Genomic DNA, 26,854 nt, shown 5'->3' with positions numbered 1-26,854 from the left:
GCAACTCCCTCCCCGATGGCCCTGGCCCCTTCTCTGCCTCCGACACAGAGCCCTCATCCAGGCCTTCCCCAACCTCTAGGACTGGCCCAATTTCTTCCTCAGCCTCATCGCTGTCCGACTCCGTTGCCAGCTCCGCAGGCTGCTGGCGTACCACAACAGCGGGTGGTTTAAACCCAGGTCAGTGTTAGGGTTGGGTTTGAAGACTTTCTGGACAGGCTGCGAAAATACAGGCAGTCCTCAACTTACGACCACAAGGGAGCCCAGAATCTCAGTTGTTAAGTGAGACATTTGTTAATTTTGCCCCGTTTGACATCCTTTCTTGCCTCAGTTGTTAAGTGAATCACTGCGGTGGCTAAGTTACTAACCAGGTTGTTAAGTGGAATCTGGCTTCCCTGTTGACTTGGCTTTCGCAAAAGGTGATTACATGACCATGGGGCCCAGGAGCAGTCATAAATATGATTAAGTTCGCCGCGAACTTAAAACCTATTTATTTCGTATGGCTGGACTAGCTTGATTTTTATCCTTAAATTTTAATTGAATTCGATGGGCTTTTAAATTTTTGTAATTTTTATGGGGGTTTAAGTTATTTTAATATTTGGGCTAATTTAAATCAGTTTTTTAAGGGTTGTTTTAATTATTATGTATATCTGTTTTTTATCTGCCTGTTCACCGCCCTGAGTCCTTCGGGAGAAGGGCGGTATACAAATTAAAATATTCATTCATTCATTCATATTCATGAGCCAGTTGCCAAGCGTCTGAATTTTGATCACGTGATCATGGGGATGCCGGAAAGGTCGTAACTGTGGGAGATAGGGTCCTAAGCCCTTTTTTTTTTCAGTGCCGGTCACTAAACGAACTGTTGTAAGTTGAGGACTATCTGTATATAACTTCTTGAATTCCTCAGACTTTACAAAATTGCTTGCATATTTCCATCACAATGTGTTCCATAGTACGATGTGCTCCTTTTGTATATTTTTTCACTACTGATATCCGTGTCCTTTCTGCCATATGATAAATAAATATATATACAGCATAATGCTCAGCTTAAAAAAAAAAAGAGAAGAGAAAGTACAGGATACTTTTGGCCGAGGTAGAACAAAAAGAAGAACTAAACATTTAGTAAATATTATTCTGTGTTCTCGAAACATCAGTCTTCACTGTAACTAAATGTAAAATGTAACTAAAACAATTATAGCCTTTGTTGTTGATATTATATTGGGAAAGATATTCATTCAATCTGAGGAAAATCCAATGTGATATTAAGATTCGATTTTCCTCAGGAAATACACTGCTATTGATGGTTACCACAGATGTGCTTATTGTCAACTCGCAAAGGATCCCTGGACTGCTCTCAATTTGCCATAGGCAAGGGGGATGGGAAAACCAGCGAAGCAGCACGGCAGCCAAAGACAGATGCACCTTCCAGACTTATCTCTCTCAAGGCTGTCTCCCAGGGTTACCCACAGCAGGCAGGGGGGAGTGATCTCTACAACTCATGAAATTGTTCCCTTGGCGAATGTGACTGATGATACACCCTGGGGGGGGGGGAGTGAAAACAGGGTCATGCCTGGGTCGTAAATTACTTGGGATCAGAGTTGGCTTCACTTGGGAATGTGCATGACATGAAGCTCCTAATAAATAACTGGATTTCTTTTGAAGCTTGGCTCGAGGCGCATGATTTAATTAGGGCATCCGTTGGAAGCCTGACATTTATCTGTTTATACGCCTCTTGTTTTATACATTCTTGCTGCATTCCTGTATATGATTATTAAGTATCCTATTTGATACAAGACACTGATTGAATAAATAAAGTGAAGTGTATGCAGCAGATAATGATACTTTTCTCTTACAGATAACAAGAAATTATCGTTTGATGTATATTCACAGTTACCAGAGTTATGTATGGAACAACATAGTGAGCCAAAGAATAGAAGAATATGGGCTGAGAGCAGTTCCAGGGGATTTGGTACTAAAAGGAGGTAAAATATTAACAATTCTTCGGGGTGCAGATCCTGAAACTTGTGGCTGCCGTTTGAATATTGTTTGAATATTCAGATAATCTCTGTTCTTTCAGCTTTGTTCTTTTCCTTCTTATATACTTGGCAATAGCAATGATAATTTCCAATGGGGACCCATATTGTGCAGCCTACAATATTTGGGGACTGGCCAATGAACAAATATCAGGTTTGCTTATACTTGAGCCCTGGTGGCGGAATGGTTAGAATGCAATATTGCAGGCTCACTCTGCCGACTGCCAGCAGTTCGATCCTGACCGGCTCAAGGTTGACTCAGCCTTCCGTCCTTCCGAGGTCGGTAACAGGAGGACCCAGATTGTTGGGGGGCAATAGGCGGACTCTGTAAACCGCTTAGAGAGGGCTGTAAAGCACTGTGAAGTGGTAGATAAGTCTAAGTGCTGTTGCTATTGCTATCTAAGCCGTGGTGACTGTTGCTAGTGTTATAGGTGTAGGGCGAGAACAGTGGTGGTATTCAACCAGTTTGAACCCGGTTCGGACAAACCGATAGTGGCGACCTGTGGGTGGGACCCGTGCCCGCTCACCCACCCTGGCGCTATGCTGTCCTATTTAGCCGTCCTATTTAGTTTTCTAAGCCACACGCATGCGCTCACATTTTCGATGCGCGGCAAACCGGTGATAAAATTATGTGAAGCCCACCCCTCAGTAAGAATCTGTGCCTATGTCAGGCTCAAGGAACCAGAAAAACTTCCTAAATAGACCCAAGCAGTTACAGGTAATCCTCGATTTAACAACAGTTCGTTTAGTGACCATTCAAAGTTACAACAAGCACCGCAGTTGATCAGTTAGTGACACGGGTTGTTAAGCGAATCTGGCTCCCCCCGTTGTTTTTGAGGTCGCGAAAGGGGAGATCACATGACCTCTCGGGACACCGCAACGGTCATAAGTATGGGTCAGTGCCCACGCATTTGAATTTTGATCACACAGCTCTGTTTTGATCTGTTTTTGAAGGAGGCTTTTTTTCTCAAAAAAAAAAAGAAAAGTAAGAAATGGTTGGGACGGCTGAGAAAAATAATATACTATGGGAAAACTTCTCTTTTGACTTTAAGGCACAGCTGTTCATATCGAAGAGGCGGATGTGGATAATTACACTATCCATGATGTTGTCCTGCCCTTGCCTGGCTTTGACGTCATTTATCCGAAGCATAAAAGTAAGAGTTTTGTTCAAAAAATATGCCCCAATTGAGTAACAACCCAAAGGGAGAAAAATAAGAGGAATAGAGTGATTGACAATTCATATATGATGGCGTTCATTACTTTCCATAGGGTGGTATGTTCATATTAAATTTCTCATCCGTTACTAAGTTTATCTATTGTATTTATTTGTTTGTTAATTAATGTAGCTAATTAATTAATTTAAAGGGACACAGTGGGCTCAACGGCTAAGATGCTGAGCTTGTCGATCGAAAGGTTGGCAATTCAGCGGTTCGAATCCCTAGTGCCGTGTAATGGGGTGAGCTCCCGTTACTTGTCCCAGCTTCTGCCAACCTAGCAGTTCGAAAGCAGGTAAAAAAAAAATACAAGTAGAAAAAGAGGGACTACCTTTGGTGGGAAGGTAACAGCCTTCTGCGCACCTTTGGCATTGAGTCATGCCAGCCATATGACCACAGAGATGTCTTCAGACAGCGCTGGCTCTTGGGCTTTGAAACGGAGATGAGCACTGCCCCCTAGAGTCAGGAACGAGTAGCACATCCATTTGAGGGGAACCTTTACCTTTACCTAATTAATTTTATATGGCTAAAAAATGACTCCGAGCGTCATGCAACAATCCAGTAAAAACAAATTGAGTTTGAAATCTTACAGCTCTTTCACCCTAAATCTTGCTGGATTTTTCATTTCATCTTGATATCATTAAGATGGAATCTGCCAGAAAAATAAACAATAAATTCAGTTCTCTAATATCAGTAGCATGCTAGGTAGGTATTATAATAATATACCAATATATATATATACAATAATTAAACTGATAAAAAAGAATATTTATAGCACCTCCCTTCCACCACAGAAATACAACATTTTTATATCGCAGTTGAGTTTTACTTTTGTGGGGGTCCTTGGTTTTTTCTGAGCTTGGTTGTTTTCTTGCAGACACTCCATTACCAGACTTAAGTGCTACCAATGCTACATATTCAGCACTGATGATGTTACATAGTTTGGTAATGAAAGCTCTGCAAGGAAACAACCAAGCTCAGAGAGCACCAAGGCCCCCCACAAAAGCAAAACTCAACTGCGATATAAAAAGAGTGTATTTCTGTGGTGGAGGGCAGAAGCTTCTTCAGCACGAGGGTGGCGATAATATTTTTTTTACTCTGATTTGCGTGGTATAGTTCAGCATCTGTCCCTCTTTGTTGACAGTTGGAGAAAGCTACAAGGAAATGCTAGCCAGTGACAACCTGGATATCAACAACATGAAGCACAAAATCCGAGACTACTCGTTATCTGGGGCTTATAGAAAGATTATTATCCGACCTCAGAACGTGAGCTGGTAAGTAAACAAATACAGGAAAGTCTTTATTTATTCAGGGTTCCTCTTCCCTCACCTTCATTTTATTGGGATATGTCTGAGGATTTTATTTCTTAGGTTAGGCCAGGAGTGGGAAAACCTTGGCCTTTTTATGACTTGTGGACTTCAACTCCCAGAATTCCTGAGCCAGCCAGGAATTCTGGGAGTTGAAGTCCACAAATCCTAAATTCCCCACCCTTGGGTTAGGCCTGTACGAACATTTAAGCTAGAACCGTGATGGCGAACCTATGGCACGGTTTGCCATAGGTGGCATTTGTAGCCATATCAGTGGGCATGCGTGCCAGCCAGCTGATTTTCGGGCCTTCTGGGACTACCAGAAGTAGGGAAACAGGCTGTTTCCTGCCTCCGGAGGGTCTGGGGGATGATTGGGAAAGTGCGTTTTTCTCTCTCACCTGGCTCCAGAGTCTCTCTATGAGTCTGGGGAGGGCGAAAACGGCCTTCCACACCACCCCTGAGGCCCTCCAGAGGCCAGAAATGGCCCGTTTCCCAACTTTTGGTTGGACAGGAAGTGATGTTTTTTGCTGTCTCCAGCCTCCAGATCCTTTTTAGGAGTCCCTGGAGGCTGGGGACAGCAAAAAATGTCACTTTCTGTCCAACCGGAAGTTGGGAAATGGGCTTTTTCTGGCCTCCGGGGGGGGGAAGGCAGTTTTTGCCCTCTCCAGACTCATAGAGAGGCTCTGGAGCCAGGTGAGAGAGAAAAACAGGCCTACCGGGCCATTGTGTGCCAGGAGCGAGCGGAAGAGGGTGGCGTGTGCGCGGGGGTAGGGGTGGGGCACATTGAATTATGGGGGTGGGCACAGGCGTGCGTGCGCCCTGTCCCCCCCTCCTGGCACACGATGGCAAAAAGGTTAGCCATCACTGAGCTAGAACATTTGTTGGGAATTTGTCTTCAAATTTTCCCACCAAACTCCCCAAGTCCAACTCCTTTGTTAAAACTCGCTTTTGTTCCCCCACTTAACAGCTGTATTACTAAACTTAACTGCAGTAATTCACTTCACAACTGCGATAACAAAGGTCGTAACGTGGCAAAACTCACTTAACATCTGTCTTGCTTAGCAACATAAATTTTGGGCTCAATTGTGGTCAGAATCCGAGGAGTATCTGTAGAGCATTCAAGTCCCACCTGAAATGCAAAGTTTTCCATCATGGTTCATTTCTAAATCTCCTTGTATTTTTATAAAAGGGAACTGACTGAATACGATGATCCTAAAATCCCATTATTTACTACTGACTTGGATAAACTGGAAGGAAAAATACCTGCAGCTCGTGCAACAGGTAAATATTTAAATTAATCCAACATGGTATCCCGTTAGAGTGGTGCGGTGGCCTAGAGGGGGAGCTCGCGCCTCACAATCAGGGGGCTGTGAGTTCGATCCTAAGTAGAGGCAGACATTTCTCTCTCTGGGCACGACGAGAATATATCTGCTGAAACAAAACTCCTCATTGGCGACAGGAAGGGCATCTGGCCATTAAAACACCCTGCTAGCTCCATTCAGTTCCCCAGATTCCACCCAGCAAGAGATTATGGGGTTGTTAAATGATAATGATGATGATGATATCCTGTTTAGGGACAGGAAGAGTTTTAATGTTAACCTTGAACATTAATTTTTAAAATTAATATTAATTAAAAAAATTTCATGTGCTAATCTTTAATGTTTGATTTACTTATTTCAGGAGGCAAATACAAGGCTCTGAAGATGGAGTTCTCTCTCCCGCCATCTGCTTATGCCACAATGGCAATTCGAGAAGTGCTAAAATTGGACACCAGCATCAAAAGTCAATCACAGTTAAACACAACCTGGCTTCGTTAATCCTTTTCGGGGACCGGATAAGGTTTCGACATGCAAAATTTCTTCTTCCTTTACTCATTTTATCTTGCCCACATGATTTCTTAATTGAGCTGTATTTTTATATTAGTTGGAAGGACGTTATTTCAGATTTGCTGTAAAAATTTTAATTTTGTTTTTTTTAAATAGTTTGAACAAATATGGTGCTCCCTACGGCAGAATTCAAGCTACCAATTGGCTTCGTTAGCGGTATTTAACGCTCAAAGATGTTTCATTCTCATATGGAAGCAAACAGGTCTTCATGAATATGGTCCAGATTAAAAGTAATTGCAGATATGTTTCATTCTGCAGTTCAGGAATATTAAATGGATATATGTATCCAACGAACAGATTTCTTTAGCCTTAAGAATGCTGGAAAGCCTGCTTTCGCAACTACTGTTGACAAAATGTTCACCTCTTCACCGTTTTAATTTGATTACTTCTATTATTAAATCTCTGTTTTTCCTTACATGCAAACTTGGAAAGAAGCCAACACCTAAAAACAGAAGTAGTGTGTCAGCAAACGTTTTATGGTTTGTCTGTTGCTGGCAACAGATGAACTTGGAAAATCTGCACCTTGACTTAACAGGATTAAATTACCCATTCTGAATTTGAGACTTCGTGTGCCTGCGTCTTATTTCTTAAAACTTTCCAAAATACTTTGCTTCCTTTTTTGTATTTATTAATTTTTAATGGAAATGTGTTGTTTTATTTGTTTAGATCACAAATACAAAGGCTGAATTTAGGCAAAATGCTTGATGAACTCACTTTCATCAAATATCTGACTATGGAGCAAAATCTGCTGTTTTTAAAAAATAGAATAGAATAGAATAGAATAGAATAGAATAGAATAGAATAGAATAGAATAGAATAGAATAGAATAGAATAGAATAGAATATTTTACTGGCCAAGTGTGATTGGACACACAAGGAATTTGTCTTGGTGCATATGCTCTAAGTGTACATAAAAGAAAAGATACGTTAATCAAGAATCATAAGGTACAACACTTAATGATAGTCATAGGGGACAAATAAGCAATCAGGAAACAATATCAATATAAATCGTAAAGATACAAGCAACAAAGTTACAGTCATAAGTCGAAGGAGATGGGTGGTGGGAACGATGAGAAGATTAATAGTAGTAAAGTCTAATAGTTCGACAGTGTTGAGGGAATTATTTGTTTAACAGAGTGATGGTGTTTGGGGAAAAACTGTTCTTGTGTCTAGTTGTTCTGATGTTCTGATTCCAGATATGTTCCAGATAGATTGCCAAACCTATTCTCTAATCGGCCGATAGGCGACTCTTAGGACGTGGACAGCTTTTAAGGAACCTTGTCTGTGTAAAGTTATAAGTTGCTCCAAGTAGACCACTGCCTCCAGGGGCTACCGCATAGCTGTCATAAAAAGAATATCTATCCAAAGAATTCTACGGTCAGTTCTAACAAATTCATCACCTTCTCACTTCCTGTATGTATTTCAATGAGACGTTTTGGCATTTCCCAAAGTAGATAAGATCCAAAGTGCAGTGTAGGAGGTGGAATGTAGCATTACTGCTACGGAGAGGATGTAAAATGACCTCAATGGGGTTGGAGAATCAAAGCACTGCATGAGGAGATAGGATGGGCGGTTGTGTTCAGGTGTGAACGGATGGAGGCGCGTGGCATGTTATTTAACAAAAGATTAACATTCCCACTCTCTTGTTAATGGCATTGCGGCAGTGATGAAATCTGAACCGGTTTACTACCAGTTCGCTGGCTGCGCATTTGTGCTGCGTGAGCATGCGCAGTGAGCACCATGCACCAAATGTGAGGTGTGCGCGAATGCACACCAAAAGGAGGCATGAGGTAAGTAGAACAGCGCAGGGAGGGGTTGATCAGCTGTGGCACGTAGCTCAACTGTGATCGTCAGATCCTTTTTTTTTTACTTTTAAAAGCATTTTTTAAAAGTCACGGCAACCGGATGATTGGGTGGGCATGGGCCGGCGGGGGACAGGGATTTTTGCTACCGGTTCTCCGAACCACCCACCACCATCACCGCCGTTGCTACTGGATCAGCCGATCCGGTCCGAACCGGGAGCATTTCACCCCTGCATTGCGGATCTCTTAGTAGCGCTGTTAGTGCTTTTAGGATTAAAGACAAAAAGATTCTTTGGAGGTACATAGAACAGAATTTTTTATTGCCAAGCGTGATTGGACACACAAGGAAGTTGTCTTGCTGCATACGCTCTCAATGTGCATAAAAAGGAAAGACACATTCGTCAAGAATCATAAGGTACAACACTTAATGGTAGTCATAGGGTACAAATAAGTCCTTCGGGAGAAGTCCTTTGGGAGAAGGGCGGTATAAAAATCAAATAAATAAATAAATAAATATTCAAATCATATTAGGAAACAATCAATATAAATCGTAAGGATACCAGCAACAAGATTACAGTCATAAGTGGGAAGAGATGGGTGATAGGAACGATGAGAAGATTAATAGTAGTGCAGACTTAGTAAATAGTTTGACAGTGTTGAAGGAATTATTTGTTTAGCAGAGTGATGGCGTTCGAGAAAAAACTGTTCTTGTGTCTAGTTGTTCTGGTGTGCAGTGCTCTATAGCGTCGTTTTGAGGGTAGGAGTTGAAACAGTTTATGTCCAGGATGCGAGGGCTCTGTAAATATTTTTACAGCCCTGTTTTTGACTCGTGCAGTATACAGGTCCTCAATGGAAGGCAGCTACATGTGCAGCAAATATTTTCAAGAAGAGGGCCGTGAAAATATTTGCAGATCCCACGCATCCTGGACATAAACTGTTTCAACTCCTACCCTCAAAACGACGCTATAGAGCACTGCACATCAGAACAACTAGACACAAGAACAGTTTTTTCCCGAAGGCCATCACTCTGCTAAACAAATAATTCCCTCAACACTGTCAGACTATTTACTGAATCTGCACTACTATTAATCGTTTCATAGTTCCCATCGCCAATCTCTTTCCACTTATGACTGTATGACTATAACTTGTTGCTGGCAATCCTTATGATTTATATTGATATATTGATCATCAATTGTGTTGTAAATGTTGTACCTTGATGAACATATCTTTTCTTTTATGTACACTGAGAGCATATGCACCAAGACAAATTCCTTGTATGTCCAATCACACTTGGCCAATAAAAAAAATTCTATTCTATTCTATTCTATCTACAGTATCTATGGTTCCTTGAAAAAGCTACATCTTTTTCTTGAAATTTAATTGGAATTTCCCTGGGGAAGGAAGGAAACATACATTTTTCATGTTAATCTGGGCATATGAACACGCTTTTCTTCTAAACTGAGAGTTGGGTGGCCATATTTAAGGGCCGCGGTGTGGCTCGGGCTGTAAGATAGCCTGTTATTAAACACAGCTGCCTGCAATTACTGCAGGTTCTAGTCCCATCAGGCCCAAGGTTGACTCAGCCTTCCATCCTTTATAAGGTAGGTAAAATGAGGACCCAGATTGTTGGGGGGGGGGGCAATAAGTTGACTTTGTATATAAATATACAAATAGAATGAGACTATTGCCTTACACAATGTAAGCCGCCCTGAGTCTTCGGAGAAGGACGGGATATAAATGTAAAAAATATAGAATATATTTCTATTTCTATTTCTATTTCTCTCTCTCTCTCTCTCTCTCTCTCTCTCTCTATATATATATATATATATATATATATATATATAGGTCTTTGGTTGTTCGGGTTTTCTCCCGTGTAAAATTGGAAGTGTCTTGGCGACGTTTCGACGAAGTCTCATTCGTCATCTTCAGGCTTCAGCCGTGCTTCTGGGAGCAATGTGTGATCGCAGCTGTTTCTTCCTTTTAACTGCTAGTGGGGTTTGAACTGATTGGGTGGGAGCTTGGCTGTGCTCTGATTGGATGGGGTTTTCTGTGCTCTGATTGGCTGGGGTGTGTCCTGTGTTGGTGGGGGCTTGGTTGTGCTCAGTCTAATCTGTGCTGCAGGGGGATTTGAGCTGGTGAGCTGCACTGCTGCTGTTTGGCTTCGTGTTCGTGGTCGTGCTACATCTTCGTAGTGGGTGTCAGTCTGCTGCATGTATGGATTGGAGGGGTTTGAAGTGGCTAATGTTGCAGCTGCGGTCTGGCTTCTGGTCCTTGGTCGTGCTTCCTGATCAGTGTGGGTTTGGGTGTGCTTTCTGGGTGGATGTGTGGTGGTGACATCCTGTGTGGACCTCGTGAGTGTGGGTCTGGTGTCATTCCTCGTGTTAGGGACACGTTTGTCAATAAGGGCAGGTTTCAAATGGCTGGTAGGCGGAGGTATCATCTCGTTTGTTCATGCTGTGTGGGCGTTTTCTATCTCGATGGCTTCTCTGATTATTCTGTTGTTAAAGTGTTCAGTTTTGGCGATAGTTCTGGTCTTTTAAAGTCAATATCGTGTCCTGTGACTTTAAAGTGTTGGACCAGGGAAGAAGTTGGTTCCTCTTTTTTGAATGAGTTCTTGTGTTCTTCAATGCGTGCACTTATTCTTCTGTTGGTTTGTCCAATGTATGTGGTGGGGCAGGCGGTGCATGGGATTTCATATACTCCTTGATTTTCTAACTCAATTTTGTCTTTGGGGTTTCTTAGGATGGTGGATATTTTTGGTTTGTGCAGAATGCTGTCTTGATGTTATGTTTGTGGAGGATCTTGCTGATTCTGTCTGTGGTGCCTTTTATATATGGGAGGAGGGCTGTGCCATTTTCTTGCTCTCTGTCTTGGGTTTTAGTGGGGGTTCTTTTGGATTAGTTTGGTAATCTTATTTCTCTGGAATCCATTGGATGTTAGTACGTTTGTGAGAGTGTGTAGTTCGGTTTTAGGTGTTGTTCGTCAGCTAAGCATTTTGTTCTAGAGATGAGTGTCTTGGCTACGGAGTTGATCTGTGCTGGGTGGTGGTGTGAGAGTGCATGCAGATAGCGGTTTGTGTGTGTTTTCTTCTGGTAGATGGTGTGTCCTAGGGAGCCATTGGGTTTCTTGTAGACTAAGACATCTAGGAAGGAAGTTGGTTGTTAACTTCTGTTTCCATGGTGAACTGTATTTTGGGGTGTAGGCTATTGAGGTGTGTGAGGAAGTTTTCAAGTTTTTCTTTCCGTGTGGCCAGATTATGAAGGTGTCGTCTACGTATCTGAGCCAGAGTTTGGGTTTGTGATCAGATTTTCTAGTGCTTGGGTTTCAAAGTGTTCCATGTAGAGGTTGGCAATGACAGGTGAGAGGGTGATCCCATGGGTGCGCCTTCTATTTGTTTGTATTTTGTCCGTTATAGATGAAGTATGTGTTGGATAGGCAGTGGTTGGTCAGATCTAGTATGTGCTTGGGGGTTATATTTGTTTTGGATAGCTGTCAAGGCTTCTTTGATTGGTACTTGGGTGAAGAGGATATGACATCAAAGCTCACGAGTAGGTCGCTGGGCTGTAAGTTTTGTTTCTTTATGATCTCTATGAACTGGAATGAGTTTTTTACGTGTGAGGCGATGGATTCTGCATAGGGCTGTAGTTGTTTGGCGAGAAATTTGGCTAGGTTTTGTAGAGGTGAGCCTATGGAGCTGACTATGGGTCTGAGTGGGGTCCCTTCTTGGTGTATCTTGGGGAGGCCGTAGAGCTTAGGGCATCTGGATGATTTCTCTCTGGGAATGATTCTTTGTTGGATTTCTTCGCTGATGGGGGAGGCTTTTATTTTGGATCTAGTGGTTTTTTCTAGGTAGGTGGTGGGGTCTGTTTTTAGGGGCTTGTATGCAGGGTCTTGGAGTAGGTTGGTTAATTTGGTTTGCGGCCTCCCCAAGATACACAAAGAAGGAACCCCACTCAGACCCATAGTCAGCTCCATAGGCTCACCTCTACAAAACCTAGCCAAATTTCTCGCCAAACAACTACAGCCCTATGCAGAATCCATCGCCTCACACGTAAAAAACTCATTCCAGTTCATAGAGATCATAAAGAAACAAAACTTACAGCCCAGCGACCTACTCGTGAGCTTTGATGTCATATCCCTCTTCACCCAAGTACCAATCAAAGAAGCCTTGACAGCTATCCAAAACAAATATAACCCCCCCAAGCACATACTAGATCTGACCAACCACTGCCTATCCAACACATACTTCATCTATAACGGACAAAAATACAAACAAATAGAAGGCGCACCCATGGGATCACCCCTCTCACCTGTCATTGCCAACCTCTACATGGAACACTTTGAAACCCAAGCACTAGAAAATCTGATCACAAACCCAAACTCTGGCTCAGATACATAGACGACACCTTCATAATCTGGCCACACGGAAAGAAAACTTGAAAACTTCCTCACACACCTCAATAGCCTACACCCCAAAATACAGTTCACCATGGAAACAGAAGTTAACAACCAACTTCCTTCCTAGATGTCTTAGTCTACAAGAAACCCAATGGCCCCTAGGACACACCATCTACCAGAAGAAAACACACACAAACCGCTATCTGCATGCACTCACACCACCACCCAGCACAGATCAACTCCGTAGCCAAGACACTCATCTCTAGAACAAAATGCTTAGCTGACGAACAACACCTAAAACCGAACTACACACTCACAAACGTACTAACATCCAATGGATTCCAGAGAAATAAGATTACCAAACTAATCCAAAAGAACCCCCACTAAAACCCAAGACAGAGAGCAAGAAAATGGCACAGCCCTCCCATATATAAAAGGCACCACAGACAGAATCAGCAAGATCCTCCACAAACATAACATCAAGACAGCATTCTGCACAAACCAAAAATATCCACCATCCTAAGAAACCCCAAAGACAAAATTGAGTTAGAAAATCAAGGAGTATATGAAATCCCATGCACCGCCTGCCCCACCACATACATTGGACAAACCAACAGAAGAATAAGTGCACGCATTGAAGAACACAAGAACTCATTCAAAAAGAGGAACTAACTTCTTCCCTGGTCCAACACTTTAAAGTCACAGGACACGATATTGACTTTAAAAGACCAGAACTATCGCCAAAACTGAACACTTTAACAACAGAATAATCAGAGAAGCCATCGAGATAGAAAAACGCCCACACAGCATGAACAAACGAGATGATACCTCCCGCCTACCAGCCATTTGGAAACCTGCCCTTATTGACAAACGTGTCCCTAACACGAGGAATGACACCAGACCCACACTCACGAGGTCCACACAGGATGTCACCACCACACATCCACCCAGAAAGCACACCCAAACCCACACTGATCAGGAAGCACGACCAAGGACCAGAAGCCAGACCGCAGCTGCAACATTAGCCATTTCAAACCCCTCCAATCCATACATGCAGCAGACTGACACCCACTATGAAGATGTAGCACGACCACGAACACGAAGCCAAACAGCAGCAGTGCAGCTCACCAGCTCAAATCCCCCTGCAGCACAGATTAGACTGAGCACAACCAAGCCCCCACCAACACAGGACACACCCCAGCCAATCAGAGCACAGAAAACCCCATCCAATCAGAGCACAGCCAAGCTCCCACCCAATCAGTTCAAACCCCACTAGCAGTTAAAAGGAAGAAACAGCTGCGATCACACATTGCTCCCAGAAGCACGAAGCTGAAGCCTGAAGATGACGAATGAGACTTCACGAAACGTCGCCAAGACACTTCCAATTTTACACGGGAGAAAACCCAACAACCAAAGACCTATATACAAACACCGTGAAAACCTCAGAAAATAAATATATATATATATATATATATATATATATATATATATATATATATATATATATATATATATATATATATATATTCTATCTATATATTTTATATATTTTATTATATATATATATATATATATTATATATATTCTATATAGAAAATATAGGAAAAAAAAATTTAGATGGATGGATGGATGGACGGACAGATAAGATAGATTGGATGGATGGTAGGTAGGTAGATAAGTAGGTAGGTAGATATGGACGGATGGACAGACAGATAGCGCCATATATTACAGAGATCTAGAGAGCCGATGGATGGATGGATGGATAGATAGATAGATAGATAGTTTTGAATTGAATTGAATTTTTTATTGGCCAAGTGTGATTGGACACACAAGGAATTTGTCTTGGTGCATATGCTCTGTGTAGGTAGGTAGGTAGGTAGGTAGGTAGGTAGATAGATAGATAGATAGATAGATAGATAGATAGATAGATAGATAGATAGATAGATAGATAGATAGATAGATAGATAGATAGATAGATAGATAGATAGATAGATAGATAGACAGACAGACAGACAGACAGACAGACAGACAGACAGATAGAATAGGGAGAGCGCCGATGGATGGATGGACAGATGACAGGATGGATGAATGGATGGGTAGATAGGAGAGCTCCATAAAATTCATCCATCATGATTCTGTGGGAGTTTAATCAGAGGGGAAAATCCATTTCAGCACTGGAAAGGTTAAGACTGGTGGAAGCCATGAGCTGGGTATGAGCTCAGGATGGTATCATATGGGCAAGGGAGGGAGGGCATCTTAGTGCCCAGGACATGCTGGTCCACCATCTTCCTTAAGATTTAGCATGATTTAAACCAGGGGCCTCCAACCTTGGTCCCTTTAAGACTTGTGGACTTCAACTCCCAGAGTCCCTCAGCCAGCAAAGCTGGCTGAGGAACTCTGGGAGTTGAAGTCCACAAGTCTTAAAGTTGCCAAGGTTGGAGACCCCTGATTTAAACCAGCGTTTTTCAAACTTGGCCACTTTCAGATGCCTGGACTTCAACTCCCAGAATTCCCCAGCGGGCTCAGGAATTCCGAGAGCCAAAGTCCACCCAGCTCTGAAAGTAGCCAAATTTGGAGGGGGGGGAATGATCACCGTTTTAAACCTTTTATTCACACGGCTCCTGGAAACCCACCCCCTTCCTTCCCCAACGCCCTCCCACCACACCCGCCCTCCACTGAAAGAGTCTCCCAAAGAAGCACATCCGGCCACGAGCCGGAAGCTGGGCGCTCTAGGCGCGCGCCTCCGCCCCATCTTCCTGAAGCGAGAGCTTTCGTCAGAAAACCTGCGCCCGGGTCGCTTCGTGTTACGTCAGAGGCGTTGTTCCGCCCTTTTCTCCCTCTCGGAGCGACGTTGAGTTGACGACGCGTCCAACGGAGGGAGGGGGGCGTGGCTTATACTGACACGCGAAGGAGGTGAGTGGCCGCGTTCGGGTTCTCTTGCCCGGGTTTTGCATTCCCACGACCTTTCCCTCGTTTCCCGTTCCCTTCTGCCCGGGAAGACGGTATGAGGCGAGTTTTGCGGACCTCTGGATGCCTCCACCCAGCAGCCTGCTTCCCAAGGCGCTCAGCCCCCTCTCTCTGCTCCTTAAAGGGATCCTTCCTGGGGATTGCCAGGCCTGGCCGTTATTTTTTAATTGACTGATTGATTGATTGACTGACAGACTGACTGATTGATTGATTGGGCCACTGACCTGCCAGATGAAATCACAGAAAGCGGAATAAAAGACAACAGGATCGATAGGGGGAAATGGGGGCAATTAAAATGTATATATTTTATATATTGGCAATTGAAAATCAATCAATCAGTCAAAAGAGGGTATATTCCGAACACCCTTATTAAGATGAAGATATAAACCTTGACTGTCAACTCTTTTTGTGAACACACTGGCACGCCTTAAAAAAATGAAATCCTTAAAAAAGGATAAACAGGGGGAAAAATGAAATTTTGATGCATGTATATGTGTGTGTATGTATATAGACACACACATACACAGACGTGTGTGTGTGTGTGTAGATAGATAGATGATAGATAGAGTAGAATAAAATAGAATAGAATAGGAACAGAACAGAATAGAATAGAATAGAATAATAATAGAAATAGAATAGAAATAGGAATTGAATTGAATTGAATTTTTTATTGGCCAAGTGTGATTGGACACACAAGGAATTTGTCCTGGTGCATATGGTCGCAGTGTACATAAAAGAAAAGATACTTTCATCAAAGTACAACACTTAATGATAGTCATAGGGTACAAATTTAATGCTTAATGATACAACACTTAATGATAGTCATAGGGTACAAATAATCAGGAAATAATATCAGTATAAATCGTAATGCTACAAGCAACAAAGTTACAGTCATAAGTGGAAGGAGATGGCTAGATAGATATACATATACGTATACATATATATATGTACATATACATATACATACATATCTATCTATCTATCTATTAATTACAAACTATTCTAAAAATACGAGTTCCAGGTATATTTCTAAAACAAGAAACAGACATTTTGAGAGCTCCGGAACTAAAATAATTAAAATTTTATTCTACTAAGCTTTCGTCAGCCATCTGCTGACATTGTCAGAGTATTAAACGACCATTACAGAAATCTCTGCCTCTATATGCCATTAATCAATCATCTGTCTATCTGTCTATATCTATCTATCTATTATCACAGTCCATTTTGAATACATAGTGGAAAAAAGATTCTTGAGAGCTAAGAAGGTTGATACTATAGGGTATAAAGCTATTAGAGGAATCTAGTTGTTATCTAAAGCTATAATATAATAAAACTTACCGTCATTCGTAATAAAACTATACAGTAAAATATAGGTGTCCTCTACAGATGATGAAATTACCCTTGTTTCTAACCTTAGATTGTAAGAACCCATCCTGGGTCGTTCATTGGAGCCAATCAGCTAAATTTATCAGAACCAGCCTCATCGAATCAGCTGTCATTCAGCAGGTCAGACCAAAGGAGCTGATGTTTATTTTATTTTCTTTAAAAAAAAAACAGGCCTCTTTTAATTTAAATGTCACTCAGTGTTTATTATTGCAGAGATCCTGGAGATATTGCCAATCTGATACATCTCGCATTTACAGCCAAGTTCAGATCATCTGTTTGAAAAAGCCAAGTCAAATAATGCTACTCTAGAACCTTCAGCTGCCAGCGGAAGCCTAGATCGTGCATTTTTAACTTAACAAATTGCCCGCAAAATACTTCAAATATTTTATAACCGTCATGGTTATAATAATCGATATGATGGTTATATAATCGATACTATAATGGAAGATAGTATACTCTTCAATAACGATTGGTATTATCGCATATATGTTTATATGTATAGGATTATAATGATTAAGATGATGTTTCTAGGTTAACACTTTGGACACCTAGAAAACACACTGTTAACATAGAAATGGAATATGTAATACAAAACAATAAAAATATTTTTTTTTAAATTACTTTAAATATGTTAGGGATAACTGTGGATATTGCACATTAATACATAATTGCAGTCGTTTCTTATTCTTGAGATTCAGTGTTCTCTGTACACTCCTGATATAGTCTTTCTACTTTATCCCAGATTTTGCTTTTGTTTATCATTCATGTACTCAAACAGTGCTTGGAAGTTATATAATTATAGTATATACAGTATATAATTACAGCCAAAAAAATCACATATGTTTATTTTCATACCGTGTACTGTCTTCCTTTATACGTATTTTTGCCTAAGAACAGTTTCCCACTGAATAACATCTATGAGACAACACTGATGTCTTAATATTTATGGGCAATTACGATTTTTTTCCCCCCTAGATGAAAACAAAGGCGGACCCATTAAGGAACATGACTCTTTAAGACAGTTGGAAGAATTATGGACTGTTGGAAAGCCCAGGAAAAAAAGAGAATGCATGAGAGGATAAAAGAAACAAGAATATATGGATTAGAGACTTCAGTTGCTAGGTGGCTGGCAGTTGTCCTTCATGGCTGTTTTGGACAAAACCAACAATTCAAATTAAAACATTGGGAAAGCAACTGCAGGAGCCAGGCAACAATTTCAAAGTGCCATTACGTGTTCTGATGGTTCTATATACCTTCGCTTCCGTTAATCTTATCCATTCCACGCTCATCTTTACTGAGGGAAGCTAGCAATACAATCCTAACAGACTGAATTAGCAGAGATATAAATATTGGATATAGATATTAGCTTCCATGCTTCCTTTAAATCTTACACCGGCCTTCTGATTATATCCAGAAGAATCTGTTCTGTATGACATTTGATATTTGACACTTCGGTCATATTACTAAGCCTTTTTTTTTTAATTCATCCAAAACCTAAAACCGTTTGCTGAATTGGAAATGGCACAATCGGGGATTAAAAGTGCCGCATCGTTGGCATTTACTGAGGTAGGTGACTTTTTTGGTACCTTCTAGTTCTCTTTTTTTTTTTTTTTTGAAAAAGTTTTAACAAACAAAAACATTTTTCCCCCTTTCCCCCCCCTCCCCCCCGCAAAAACCCCCTTCCCCCCTCCCTTCACATACACACACACACACACACACCCGGCTTCCCGGGTCAATCACAAGGTATTGTTATACATAAACCAAACATAGAGTAAAATTTTCCCTTCTAATCCAATTAACCTCATCCAAATCTTTTCATTTCCTAACCGCAATTTTGCCGCAATTTTTCCTTTTGGGAATTATAATGGATTGTACAGTGACTGAGATTAAATTGATTTTGAACTTAATAACAGCAGCAAGGCTGTTGATTGGACAATATTGGAAGAAAAAAGAGTTACCTACAATAGAAGAATGGATATTGAAAGTTACTAACTTGGCTGAGATGGCTAAAATCTCAGCCTTTTTGAAAGACAATACGCAGGAAAGATATTTAACAATGGAAAAAATGGATTGATTATTTACAAAACAGATATCAGATTAAGAGATATCAGATTGCCTTTGAATAATTAGGATGTATTATTTTATATAATGGGGGTACCTTCTAGTTCTCAGTATTAGCTATCGGAAAGTACCTGGAGAACTCCATCTTAAGTTAATTAAGTTAAAGGTTTTTAAGAAGGGATTGGACAATCATTTGTCTGAAATGGTACAGGGTTTCCTGCCTGAGCAGAGGCTTGGAATGGAAAAAAGGGTTCTGGTGGTTCAGACTGCTAAGACAGTCTGTTATTAACACAGCTGCTTGCAATTATGCAGGTTCAAGCCCCACCAGGCCCAGGGTTGACTCAGCCTTCCATCCTTTATAAGGTAGGTAAAATGAGGACCCAGATTGTTGGGGGCAATAAGTTGACTTTGTATATAAATATACAAATAGGATGAAGACTATTGCTAACATAGTGTAAGCCGCCCTGAGTCTTTGGAGAAGGGCGGGATATAAATGCAAATTAAAAAAAACAAAACCAGGGGTCGGCAACCTTAAACAGTCAAAGAGCCACACAAAGGTCATAACCGGAAGCCCCTGTTCAATTCTTAAGCCAACCGGATATCCGGTTCCCCCATCATAGTCTCCTCCTAGTGCAGTATCCTTTTTCCTCTACCTATCCTAACCAAAAGCCCTATCAATTGTGGAGCCGACTGGCAACAAGGAGCCGCAGCAGAGGGATGAAAGAGCCACATGCGGCTCCAGAGCCACTAGTTGCTGACCCCTGGGCTAGAAGCTCCCTTCCAACTCTGTTCTATTGTATTCTATTCTAATTCCATATGTATTGCTGGTACTTCGCCGAGTTTAATTTCAAATATATATGGATGGATGGATGGAAGATAGATAGATAGATAGATAGATAGATAGATAGATAGATAGATAGATAGATAGATAGATAGATAGATAGATATTGCCATTTCTCTGTACAGGACATCTTGGTTTAACTTGAAAAAAGTGACACATTTGTCACATTAGGACACATTTGAAAAAAGTGGCCTAGGACACATTTTGGAACTATCAAGACATGCAATTGACATGTTCCTTACATAACGCTTCCATGGTGAGAGGCTCAGCCGCTGACATCTCCATTGTCCAGTTAGGAATGTCTTTCATGTCTCTGTTAAGTTGCCCATCAGAGTAGTACCCTTCTCTCTACTTGTGGTCATCCGCTTTCTAACTGCTGAGTCAGCAGGAGCTGGAGCGGCTGATGGGAGCTCACCCGTGGCACAGCAACAATCAGGTTTCCAACGCGAACCTGCCAATCGTCAGCCCAGTGCCCTAACCACATGAATCACCATGCTGCCAAATCACAGCTATTGGCTGTTCTGTTTGGAATTCTGGGAGGTGATCAAACGTATTTGGAGGCTTTGGTTGAGAAGAAAAAAGCTACTTTGGTTGTTCTTGGAAGCTACGTGCAATCCAAACCGACAAATATATTCTCCTTTCTTAGCAGGAACCCAGCAGAGACGAAGAGGAGGAGGAAGGGGAAGGGGAAGAAGCAGAACATCCTTCAGAAGCTGACATGTCTTGGTGAGTTCCTAGAGAGAATAATAATAATAATAATAATAATAATAATAATAATAATAATAATAATAATAATAATAATAATAATAATAATAATAATATTTTAATTTGTATACCGCCCTTCTCCCGAAGGACTCAGGGCGGTGAACAGGCAGATAAAATATACATACACACAGTAATTAAAACATCCCTTAAAAAACTAATTTAAATGCCCAAAATATTAAAAAACGTACTTCCCCGTAAAATCACAAAATTTTAAAAACCCATCCAATGCTAGCATAGACATAAGAATATGTCTGCTAAGTGCGGGAAGTACAAGCAAACTCCGGGTTCGTATTACTATATGTGGTGGACATGCTTCTAAGAGCAGTCAGGGTTGATCTCCTCTAGGACTGACCGGTTGGATTGCCTTGCAGTCCAAGGGACTTGCAGGAGTCTTCTCCAGCACCAGAGTTCAAAGGCCTCCATTCTTTGGCACTCAGCCTTCCTTATGGTCCAACTTTCACAGCCATCCATTGCAACTTGGACGAGGGGATAGATGGGGAACTCATCAAATTTGCAGATGACACCAAGCTGGCAGGAATAGCCAACACTCCAGAAGATAGGCTCAAGTTACAGAAAGATCTTGACAGACTTGAACATTGGGCGCTATCTAACAAAATGAAATTCAACAGTGAAAAAAGTAAGGTTCTACATTTAGGCCAAAAAAACAAAAGGCACCAGTACCGTATATGTGGTACCTTGCTCAATAGTAGTACCTGTGAGAGGGATCTTGGAGTCCTAGTGGATATGATATGAGCCAGCAGTGTGCAGCAGCTGTTAAAAAAGCCAACACAGTTCTGGGCTGCATAAACAGAGGGATAGAATCAAGATCACGTGAAGTGTTAGTGCCACTTTATAATGCCTTGGTAAGGCCACACTTGGAATATTGCATCCAGTTTTGGTTGCCACGATGTAAAAAAGATGTTGAGACTCTAGAAAGAGTGCAGAGAAGAGCAGCAAAGATGATTAGGGGACTGGAGGATAAAACATATGAAGAATGGTTGCAGGAACTGGGTATGTCTAGTTTAACAAAAAGAAGGACTAGGGGAGACATGATAGCTGTGTTCCAATATCTCAGGGGCTGCCACAAAGAAGAGGGAGTCGGGCTGTTCTCCAAAGCACCTGAGGGTAGAACAAGAAGCAATGGGTGGAAATTGATCAAAGAAAGAAGCAACTTAGAACTAAGGAGAAATTTCCTGACAGTTAGAACAATTAATAAGTGGAACGACTTGCCTTCAGAAGTTGTGAATGCTCCAACACTGGAAATTTTTAAGAAAATGTTGGATAACCATCTGACTGAGATGGTGTAGGGTTTCCTGCCTGGGCAGGGGGTTGGACTAGAAGGCCTCCAAGGTCCCTTCCAACTCTGTTGTTATGTTATGTTATGTTAACTGGGAAAACCATCGCCTTGACTATACGCACTTTTGTTGGCAGGGTGATGTCTCTGCTTTTTAGTACGCTGTCTAGATTTGCCATAGCTTTCCTCCCCAGGAGCAAGCGTCTTTTAATTTCTTGGCTGCAGTCCCCTTCTGCGGTGATCTTGGAGTCCAGGAAAATAAAATCTGTCACTGCCTCCATTTCTTCCCCATCTATTTGCCAGGAATTGAGAGGGCCATGATCTTAGTTTTCTTAATGTTGCGTTTCAAGCCAACTTTTGCACTCTCCTCCTTCACCCACATCAAGAAGAAAAAGATAACTCATATATATATAAAAAAACCTTTAGTATGTATAGAGATTGCTTGCCATTTATTGTCACATTTCATCAAGTTTGGATTTGTCTGTGGGCGTTTAATACTTTTACTGAGCTCTTCCTACACCTTTTACAAGCGTTATTTGGTGTTTGCCAAAAATGTTTACAATTGCTTGGGCTATGAACTTAATAATCAACTTGTTAAATTAGTACCACAGATTGCCCAAAAGTGGAAAATGTGAACCCTGGAATCAAAAGGATTCCTAAAGACCCAGAGACCTGTGACATCCCGTTCTACGTGTCCGAATTTGTAGAAAGGAAGGTCGGAAACGATTATGACTCGTTAAGCAAGCTTGGGGAGCTGATTGAACAGTTGTCAAAAAACAAGATGAAATTAGAAGAACAGGTGAGTTCCATTTTGGGGGAGGGAAGGTGTGTTTAAATCAGGGGTGAAATGCTCCCTGTTCGGACCGGATCACCCGATCCAGTAGCAACAGCGGCATGTGGTTCGAAGAACCGGTAGCAAAAATCCCTGCCCCCCTCCTCTCCCCCCGCCCATGCCCAGCTGAGCCGCACGATCATCAGAGGTTTTTTTTTAACTTTTAAAAGCATTTTTTCCGCCAAAGAAAAAATGCTTTTAAAAGTAAAAAAAAAAAAGCCTTTGGTGATCGTGCAGCTCAGCTGGGTGATACCCAAAAAACGGGAGAGGGGGGGGGAATCCATTTTTCCTCCCAGCAGGCTTCCCTGAAGTTTCCCTGAAGTCTGCTGGGAGGAAAAACGGACTCCCCCCCCCCCCAGTTTTTTGGTTTGCCTAGCAGAGATTGCTGGGAGGAAAAACAGGGTGTGGGGGGGTTCGTTTTTGAGAGAGAGAGAGAAAGAAAGGCAGGGAAGGAAGGAAGGAAGGAGGAGAGGAAGGAAGGAGTACAAACCTGGCACTAGACGCAGCTTCGGAGGATAACCCAGGGCTGGAAGGGGGCTGGAGGTCCAACCCTGCTCCAGCAGGACATTGCTAGTAAGTTTCTGTCTTTTGACCCCCCCCCCCCGTCACATAGCCACGCCCACTCAGTCACATGGCCCCGCCACCAAGCCACGCCCACAAAACTGGTAGAATTTTTTTTTTTTAAGATTTCACCCCTGGTTTAACCGATCACTTTTAAATGCCCACTTTTAGATTTTCAGCTATTTTTACTCTAAATATAATATCGGGCAGCATTTTCCAAGGCTTGGCATTTGCTCACATGTTACAAATAATAATTCACATGTTATAAATAATATTTGAATACAGGCAGCCCTTCATTTGCAACCATTCTCTTAGTAGACTGAATTTACAACCGCACTGAAAAAAAGTGACTTGCAATTAGTTTTCTCACGGCCGTTGCAGCATCCCCAGGTCACGTGATCAGAAGTCAGCCGCTTGGCGACTGGCGTGTACATGCGACAGCTTCACTATCCTGGGGTCACGTGATCGCTACAGGTAGTCCTCGGCTTATGGCCACAATGGAGCCCAAAACCTCTGTTGCGAAACGAGACGTCTGTTTAAGTGAGCCTCGGCCCGTCTTACGACTTTTCTCCCCCACCGTTATTAAGTGAATCACCGTCGTTGATATGTTAGCAACCCGGTTGTTAAGTGAACCTGGCTTTGCTTGTCCGATGGTCACAAAAGGGCCTCGCATCCTAGAAAGGTCATAAATAGGAACTAGTTGCCAAGCATCTGAATTTTGATCAGATGATCATGGGGATGCTGCAACAGTTGTAACTATGAAAAACGGTCACAAGTCACATTTTTCAGCGACGTAACTTTAGAACGGTCACTAAACGAACTCTTGTAAGTCGAGGACGACCTTTATATGTAACCTTCCCAGCCAGCTGCCGACAAAGACAGTCAATGGGGGAAAGCCAGATTCACTCAATGACCATCCGATTCCCTAAACGGCAGTGATTCGCTTACTAACCATGGCAAGGAAGGTCGTAAAACGGGGCAAAATCTACTTAACAAGCGTCTCGCTTAGAAACAAAAATTGCGGGTCGTACGTCGAGGACCGTCTGGATAACAGCCTGCTCCTCTCGCATCGATGCAGGTCCTCACGGTTTCCTCCGAAGTCCCCAAAAGGATCCAGAAGGCATTGCAGAACGCAGAAGATTCGAAGAAATCACTCCATCAGTTTCTGGAAAGCGAGAGAATTTTGTACGATTCGGTGAATAGCCACCTGTTGACAGCCAGCCCTTGGATGGAGGAGTTTGGTGCCCTGATCAGCCAAATAAAAGAAGTCGAAAGACACCTCGCTTATTTAAAACAGATTTCACAAGTGGAAGAATTAAGGTAAAAAACCTTTGCAAGTCGTCTCATGTAATTTCAATGTAATGGAAGGCGTAAAGCCATTGAATATTTATATAAAGAGGCTTGAATTAAATTCTTTTCTAAAAAAATGCAGCTTCCTTTGTCTTCCCCAAAAGCTGTTTTGTAGATTATTATTTTTTTAAGGGTCTTCTGAGTTCATAACCCCAGATGGAAACAGTGACTTCTGAATCCTATCTGCACTGGTCATTTCTTAACAGAGGAATCCAAATTATGTTTCGAAATAAAGCTGTCGTAAACGTTATCTATTAGAGTTGAAATGTACATTTCTTAGCGGCATCAAATAAGATTCACCTGCGATAGGTAACTTGTCAATGACGGGGCGATCATACTTTCCGATCAAAAGAAAACATAGTCACAAATGAAAAGAGTCAAGAGTTTGACAACAGTCAAAATACTATGCATAATACTTCCAGGAGATTGAAGGTTAGGAGTTTTATTTATTTATTGATTCATTTATGGATGTCTTTAGGTTATGATCAAAAGATGAAGATGGTGATCACAGTAATGGACTCGAAGTTCCCCTGTACATATTAACAAAACATTGCAAAATGTATACTGCAAGTGATCAGGTGTACAGTCGTTTCAATAAATTACAATTTTATTAATGCCAATGAAATAAGTAAATCCTTTGGAAAATGAAAGGTTTAACTAAAAACAGGATTCGGCAAAAAAAAAAAAAAGGAAATTTGACTGTATTGCTCATTTCTTCTAAAATTCTAATTTAGTTAATATTAATAGAATAGAATAGAATAGAATAGAATAGAATAGAATAGAATAGAATAGAATAGAATAGAATAGAATAGAATAGAATAGAATTTTTATTGGCCAAGTGTGATTGGACACACAAGGAATTTGTCTTGGTGCATATGCTCTCAGTGTACATAAAAGAAAAGATACCTTCATCAAGGTACAACATTTACAACACAATTGATGGTCAATATATCAATATAAATCATAAGGATTGCCAGCAACAAAGTTACAGTCATACAGTCATAAGTGGGAAGAGATGGGTGATGGGAACGATGAGAAGATTAATAGTAGTGCAGATTCAGTAAATAGTCTGACAGTGTTGAGGGAATTATTTGTTTAGCAGAGTGATGGCCTTCAGGAAAAAAACTGTTCTTGTGTCTAGTTGTTCTGGTGTGCAGTGCTCTATAGCGTCATTTTGATGGTAGGAGAACTACAGATTCTGAAGCAGCTGCCCACAAGCTATAGAAAGATAATTAAAATGATAGTTAAATGAAAGGATATTGCAGAGAAGTTAGTATTCTTGGGGATCTATGCACATTACAAACCTTTTTTTATAGTGCTTTCTCCTTTTCTCTCTGGTTTTCTTGGATTTAAATTATTTTAGCGGGTGACTTATCAGTTTGCAAACCTATTTATTTTAAGCTAATCTTCTGTATTTTTTGTATTATTGGTAAGCTTCCAGCTCAAAAGCAGTAATATATGGGCGGAAAAGAACCATGAAAATATGCTATTCATTTAATATGTATGTGAATACATACTTGGATTTCTTGGATTTCTTGATATAATTTATAGTAATAATCTTCCTTTGCCTCTCGCCTTCAAGACCCTAACACGATTGTAAAGGTAACTTTTGTGATAATTCTTGTTGTACTTCCGTATAGAAGCATTCGTTAACCACCTTAATTTTTGGCCCAGGTAAATTCTATTTTATGGGGGTTTTGGTGCTCTCTGAGCTTGGTGGTTTTCTTGCAGATGTTTAATTGCTGGCACTGATGATGTTACCTAGTTGGGTCATGGAACGTCTGCAAGAAAACCATCAAGCTCAGAGAGCACCAAAGACTCCAGAGTTCAAACACTCTCTTCTGTCAGTAATTCTATTTTGGTTTCATGTGATTATTTTTAGCTTCCGGCAATGTCACACAATGTATAATCTCTGCTCATTTGTCCACTGGGTTTCCCCCCCGCCCTCTTTTTGTTTTGCTAGTGACAACATCCAGCAGTATCTGATGACTAACAACGTTCCCGAGGCGGCTACTGCCCTGGCTTCCATGGCTGAATTAGATATCAAGCTTCAAGAGTCCTCCTGCTCACATCTCTTAACTTTTATAAGATCTACTATTCAATTCTGGCACAAGATCCTGAAAGACAAATTGTCCAGGTAGGAAAATGGTCCAGCAATTGC

At 41.4% G+C, this 26,854-nt stretch overlaps 2 protein-coding genes across 4 annotated transcripts in view; both read left to right on the top strand.

The window, feature by feature from the left end:
• The window catches only part of PUS7 (pseudouridine synthase 7), a 31,358-nt gene extending 24,360 nt beyond the window's left edge, over positions 1 to 6,998 (top strand). Inside the window, exons 13-17 of the mRNA XM_058189768.1 lie at positions 1,853 to 1,979; positions 3,083 to 3,184; positions 4,389 to 4,518; positions 5,741 to 5,832; positions 6,232 to 6,998. Coding sequence (XP_058045751.1) covers positions 1,853 to 1,979; positions 3,083 to 3,184; positions 4,389 to 4,518; positions 5,741 to 5,832; positions 6,232 to 6,368 — 588 coding nt within the window. The 3' untranslated portion in view covers positions 6,369 to 6,998. The remainder of the gene's footprint in view (positions 1 to 1,852; positions 1,980 to 3,082; positions 3,185 to 4,388; positions 4,519 to 5,740; positions 5,833 to 6,231) is intronic.
• An 8,507-nt stretch (positions 6,999 to 15,505) lies between these two features.
• The window catches only part of RINT1 (RAD50 interactor 1), a 33,732-nt gene continuing 22,383 nt past the window's right edge, over positions 15,506 to 26,854 (top strand). The window contains exons 1-6 of one of the 3 annotated variants that reach the window (XM_058189759.1): positions 15,506 to 15,549; positions 17,965 to 18,555; positions 20,538 to 20,617; positions 22,554 to 22,749; positions 24,422 to 24,663; positions 26,657 to 26,830. In XM_058189759.1, coding sequence (XP_058045742.1) covers positions 18,508 to 18,555; positions 20,538 to 20,617; positions 22,554 to 22,749; positions 24,422 to 24,663; positions 26,657 to 26,830 — 740 coding nt within the window. In that variant the 5' untranslated portion in view covers positions 15,506 to 15,549; positions 17,965 to 18,507. Of the gene's footprint in view, positions 15,550 to 16,827; positions 17,110 to 17,964; positions 18,556 to 20,537; positions 20,618 to 22,553; positions 22,750 to 24,421; positions 24,664 to 26,656; positions 26,831 to 26,854 lie in introns of those variants that run through there. The other 2 variants (XM_058189760.1, XM_058189758.1) reach the window with 2 other exon arrangements.

Source organism: Ahaetulla prasina, chromosome 7, assembly GCF_028640845.1.
Source record: "Ahaetulla prasina isolate Xishuangbanna chromosome 7, ASM2864084v1, whole genome shotgun sequence".
NCBI lineage: Eukaryota > Metazoa > Chordata > Lepidosauria > Squamata > Colubridae > Ahaetulla > Ahaetulla prasina.
Note: the sequence above shows the minus strand (reverse complement) of the source record. Positions and strands in the feature narration are given on the sequence as shown.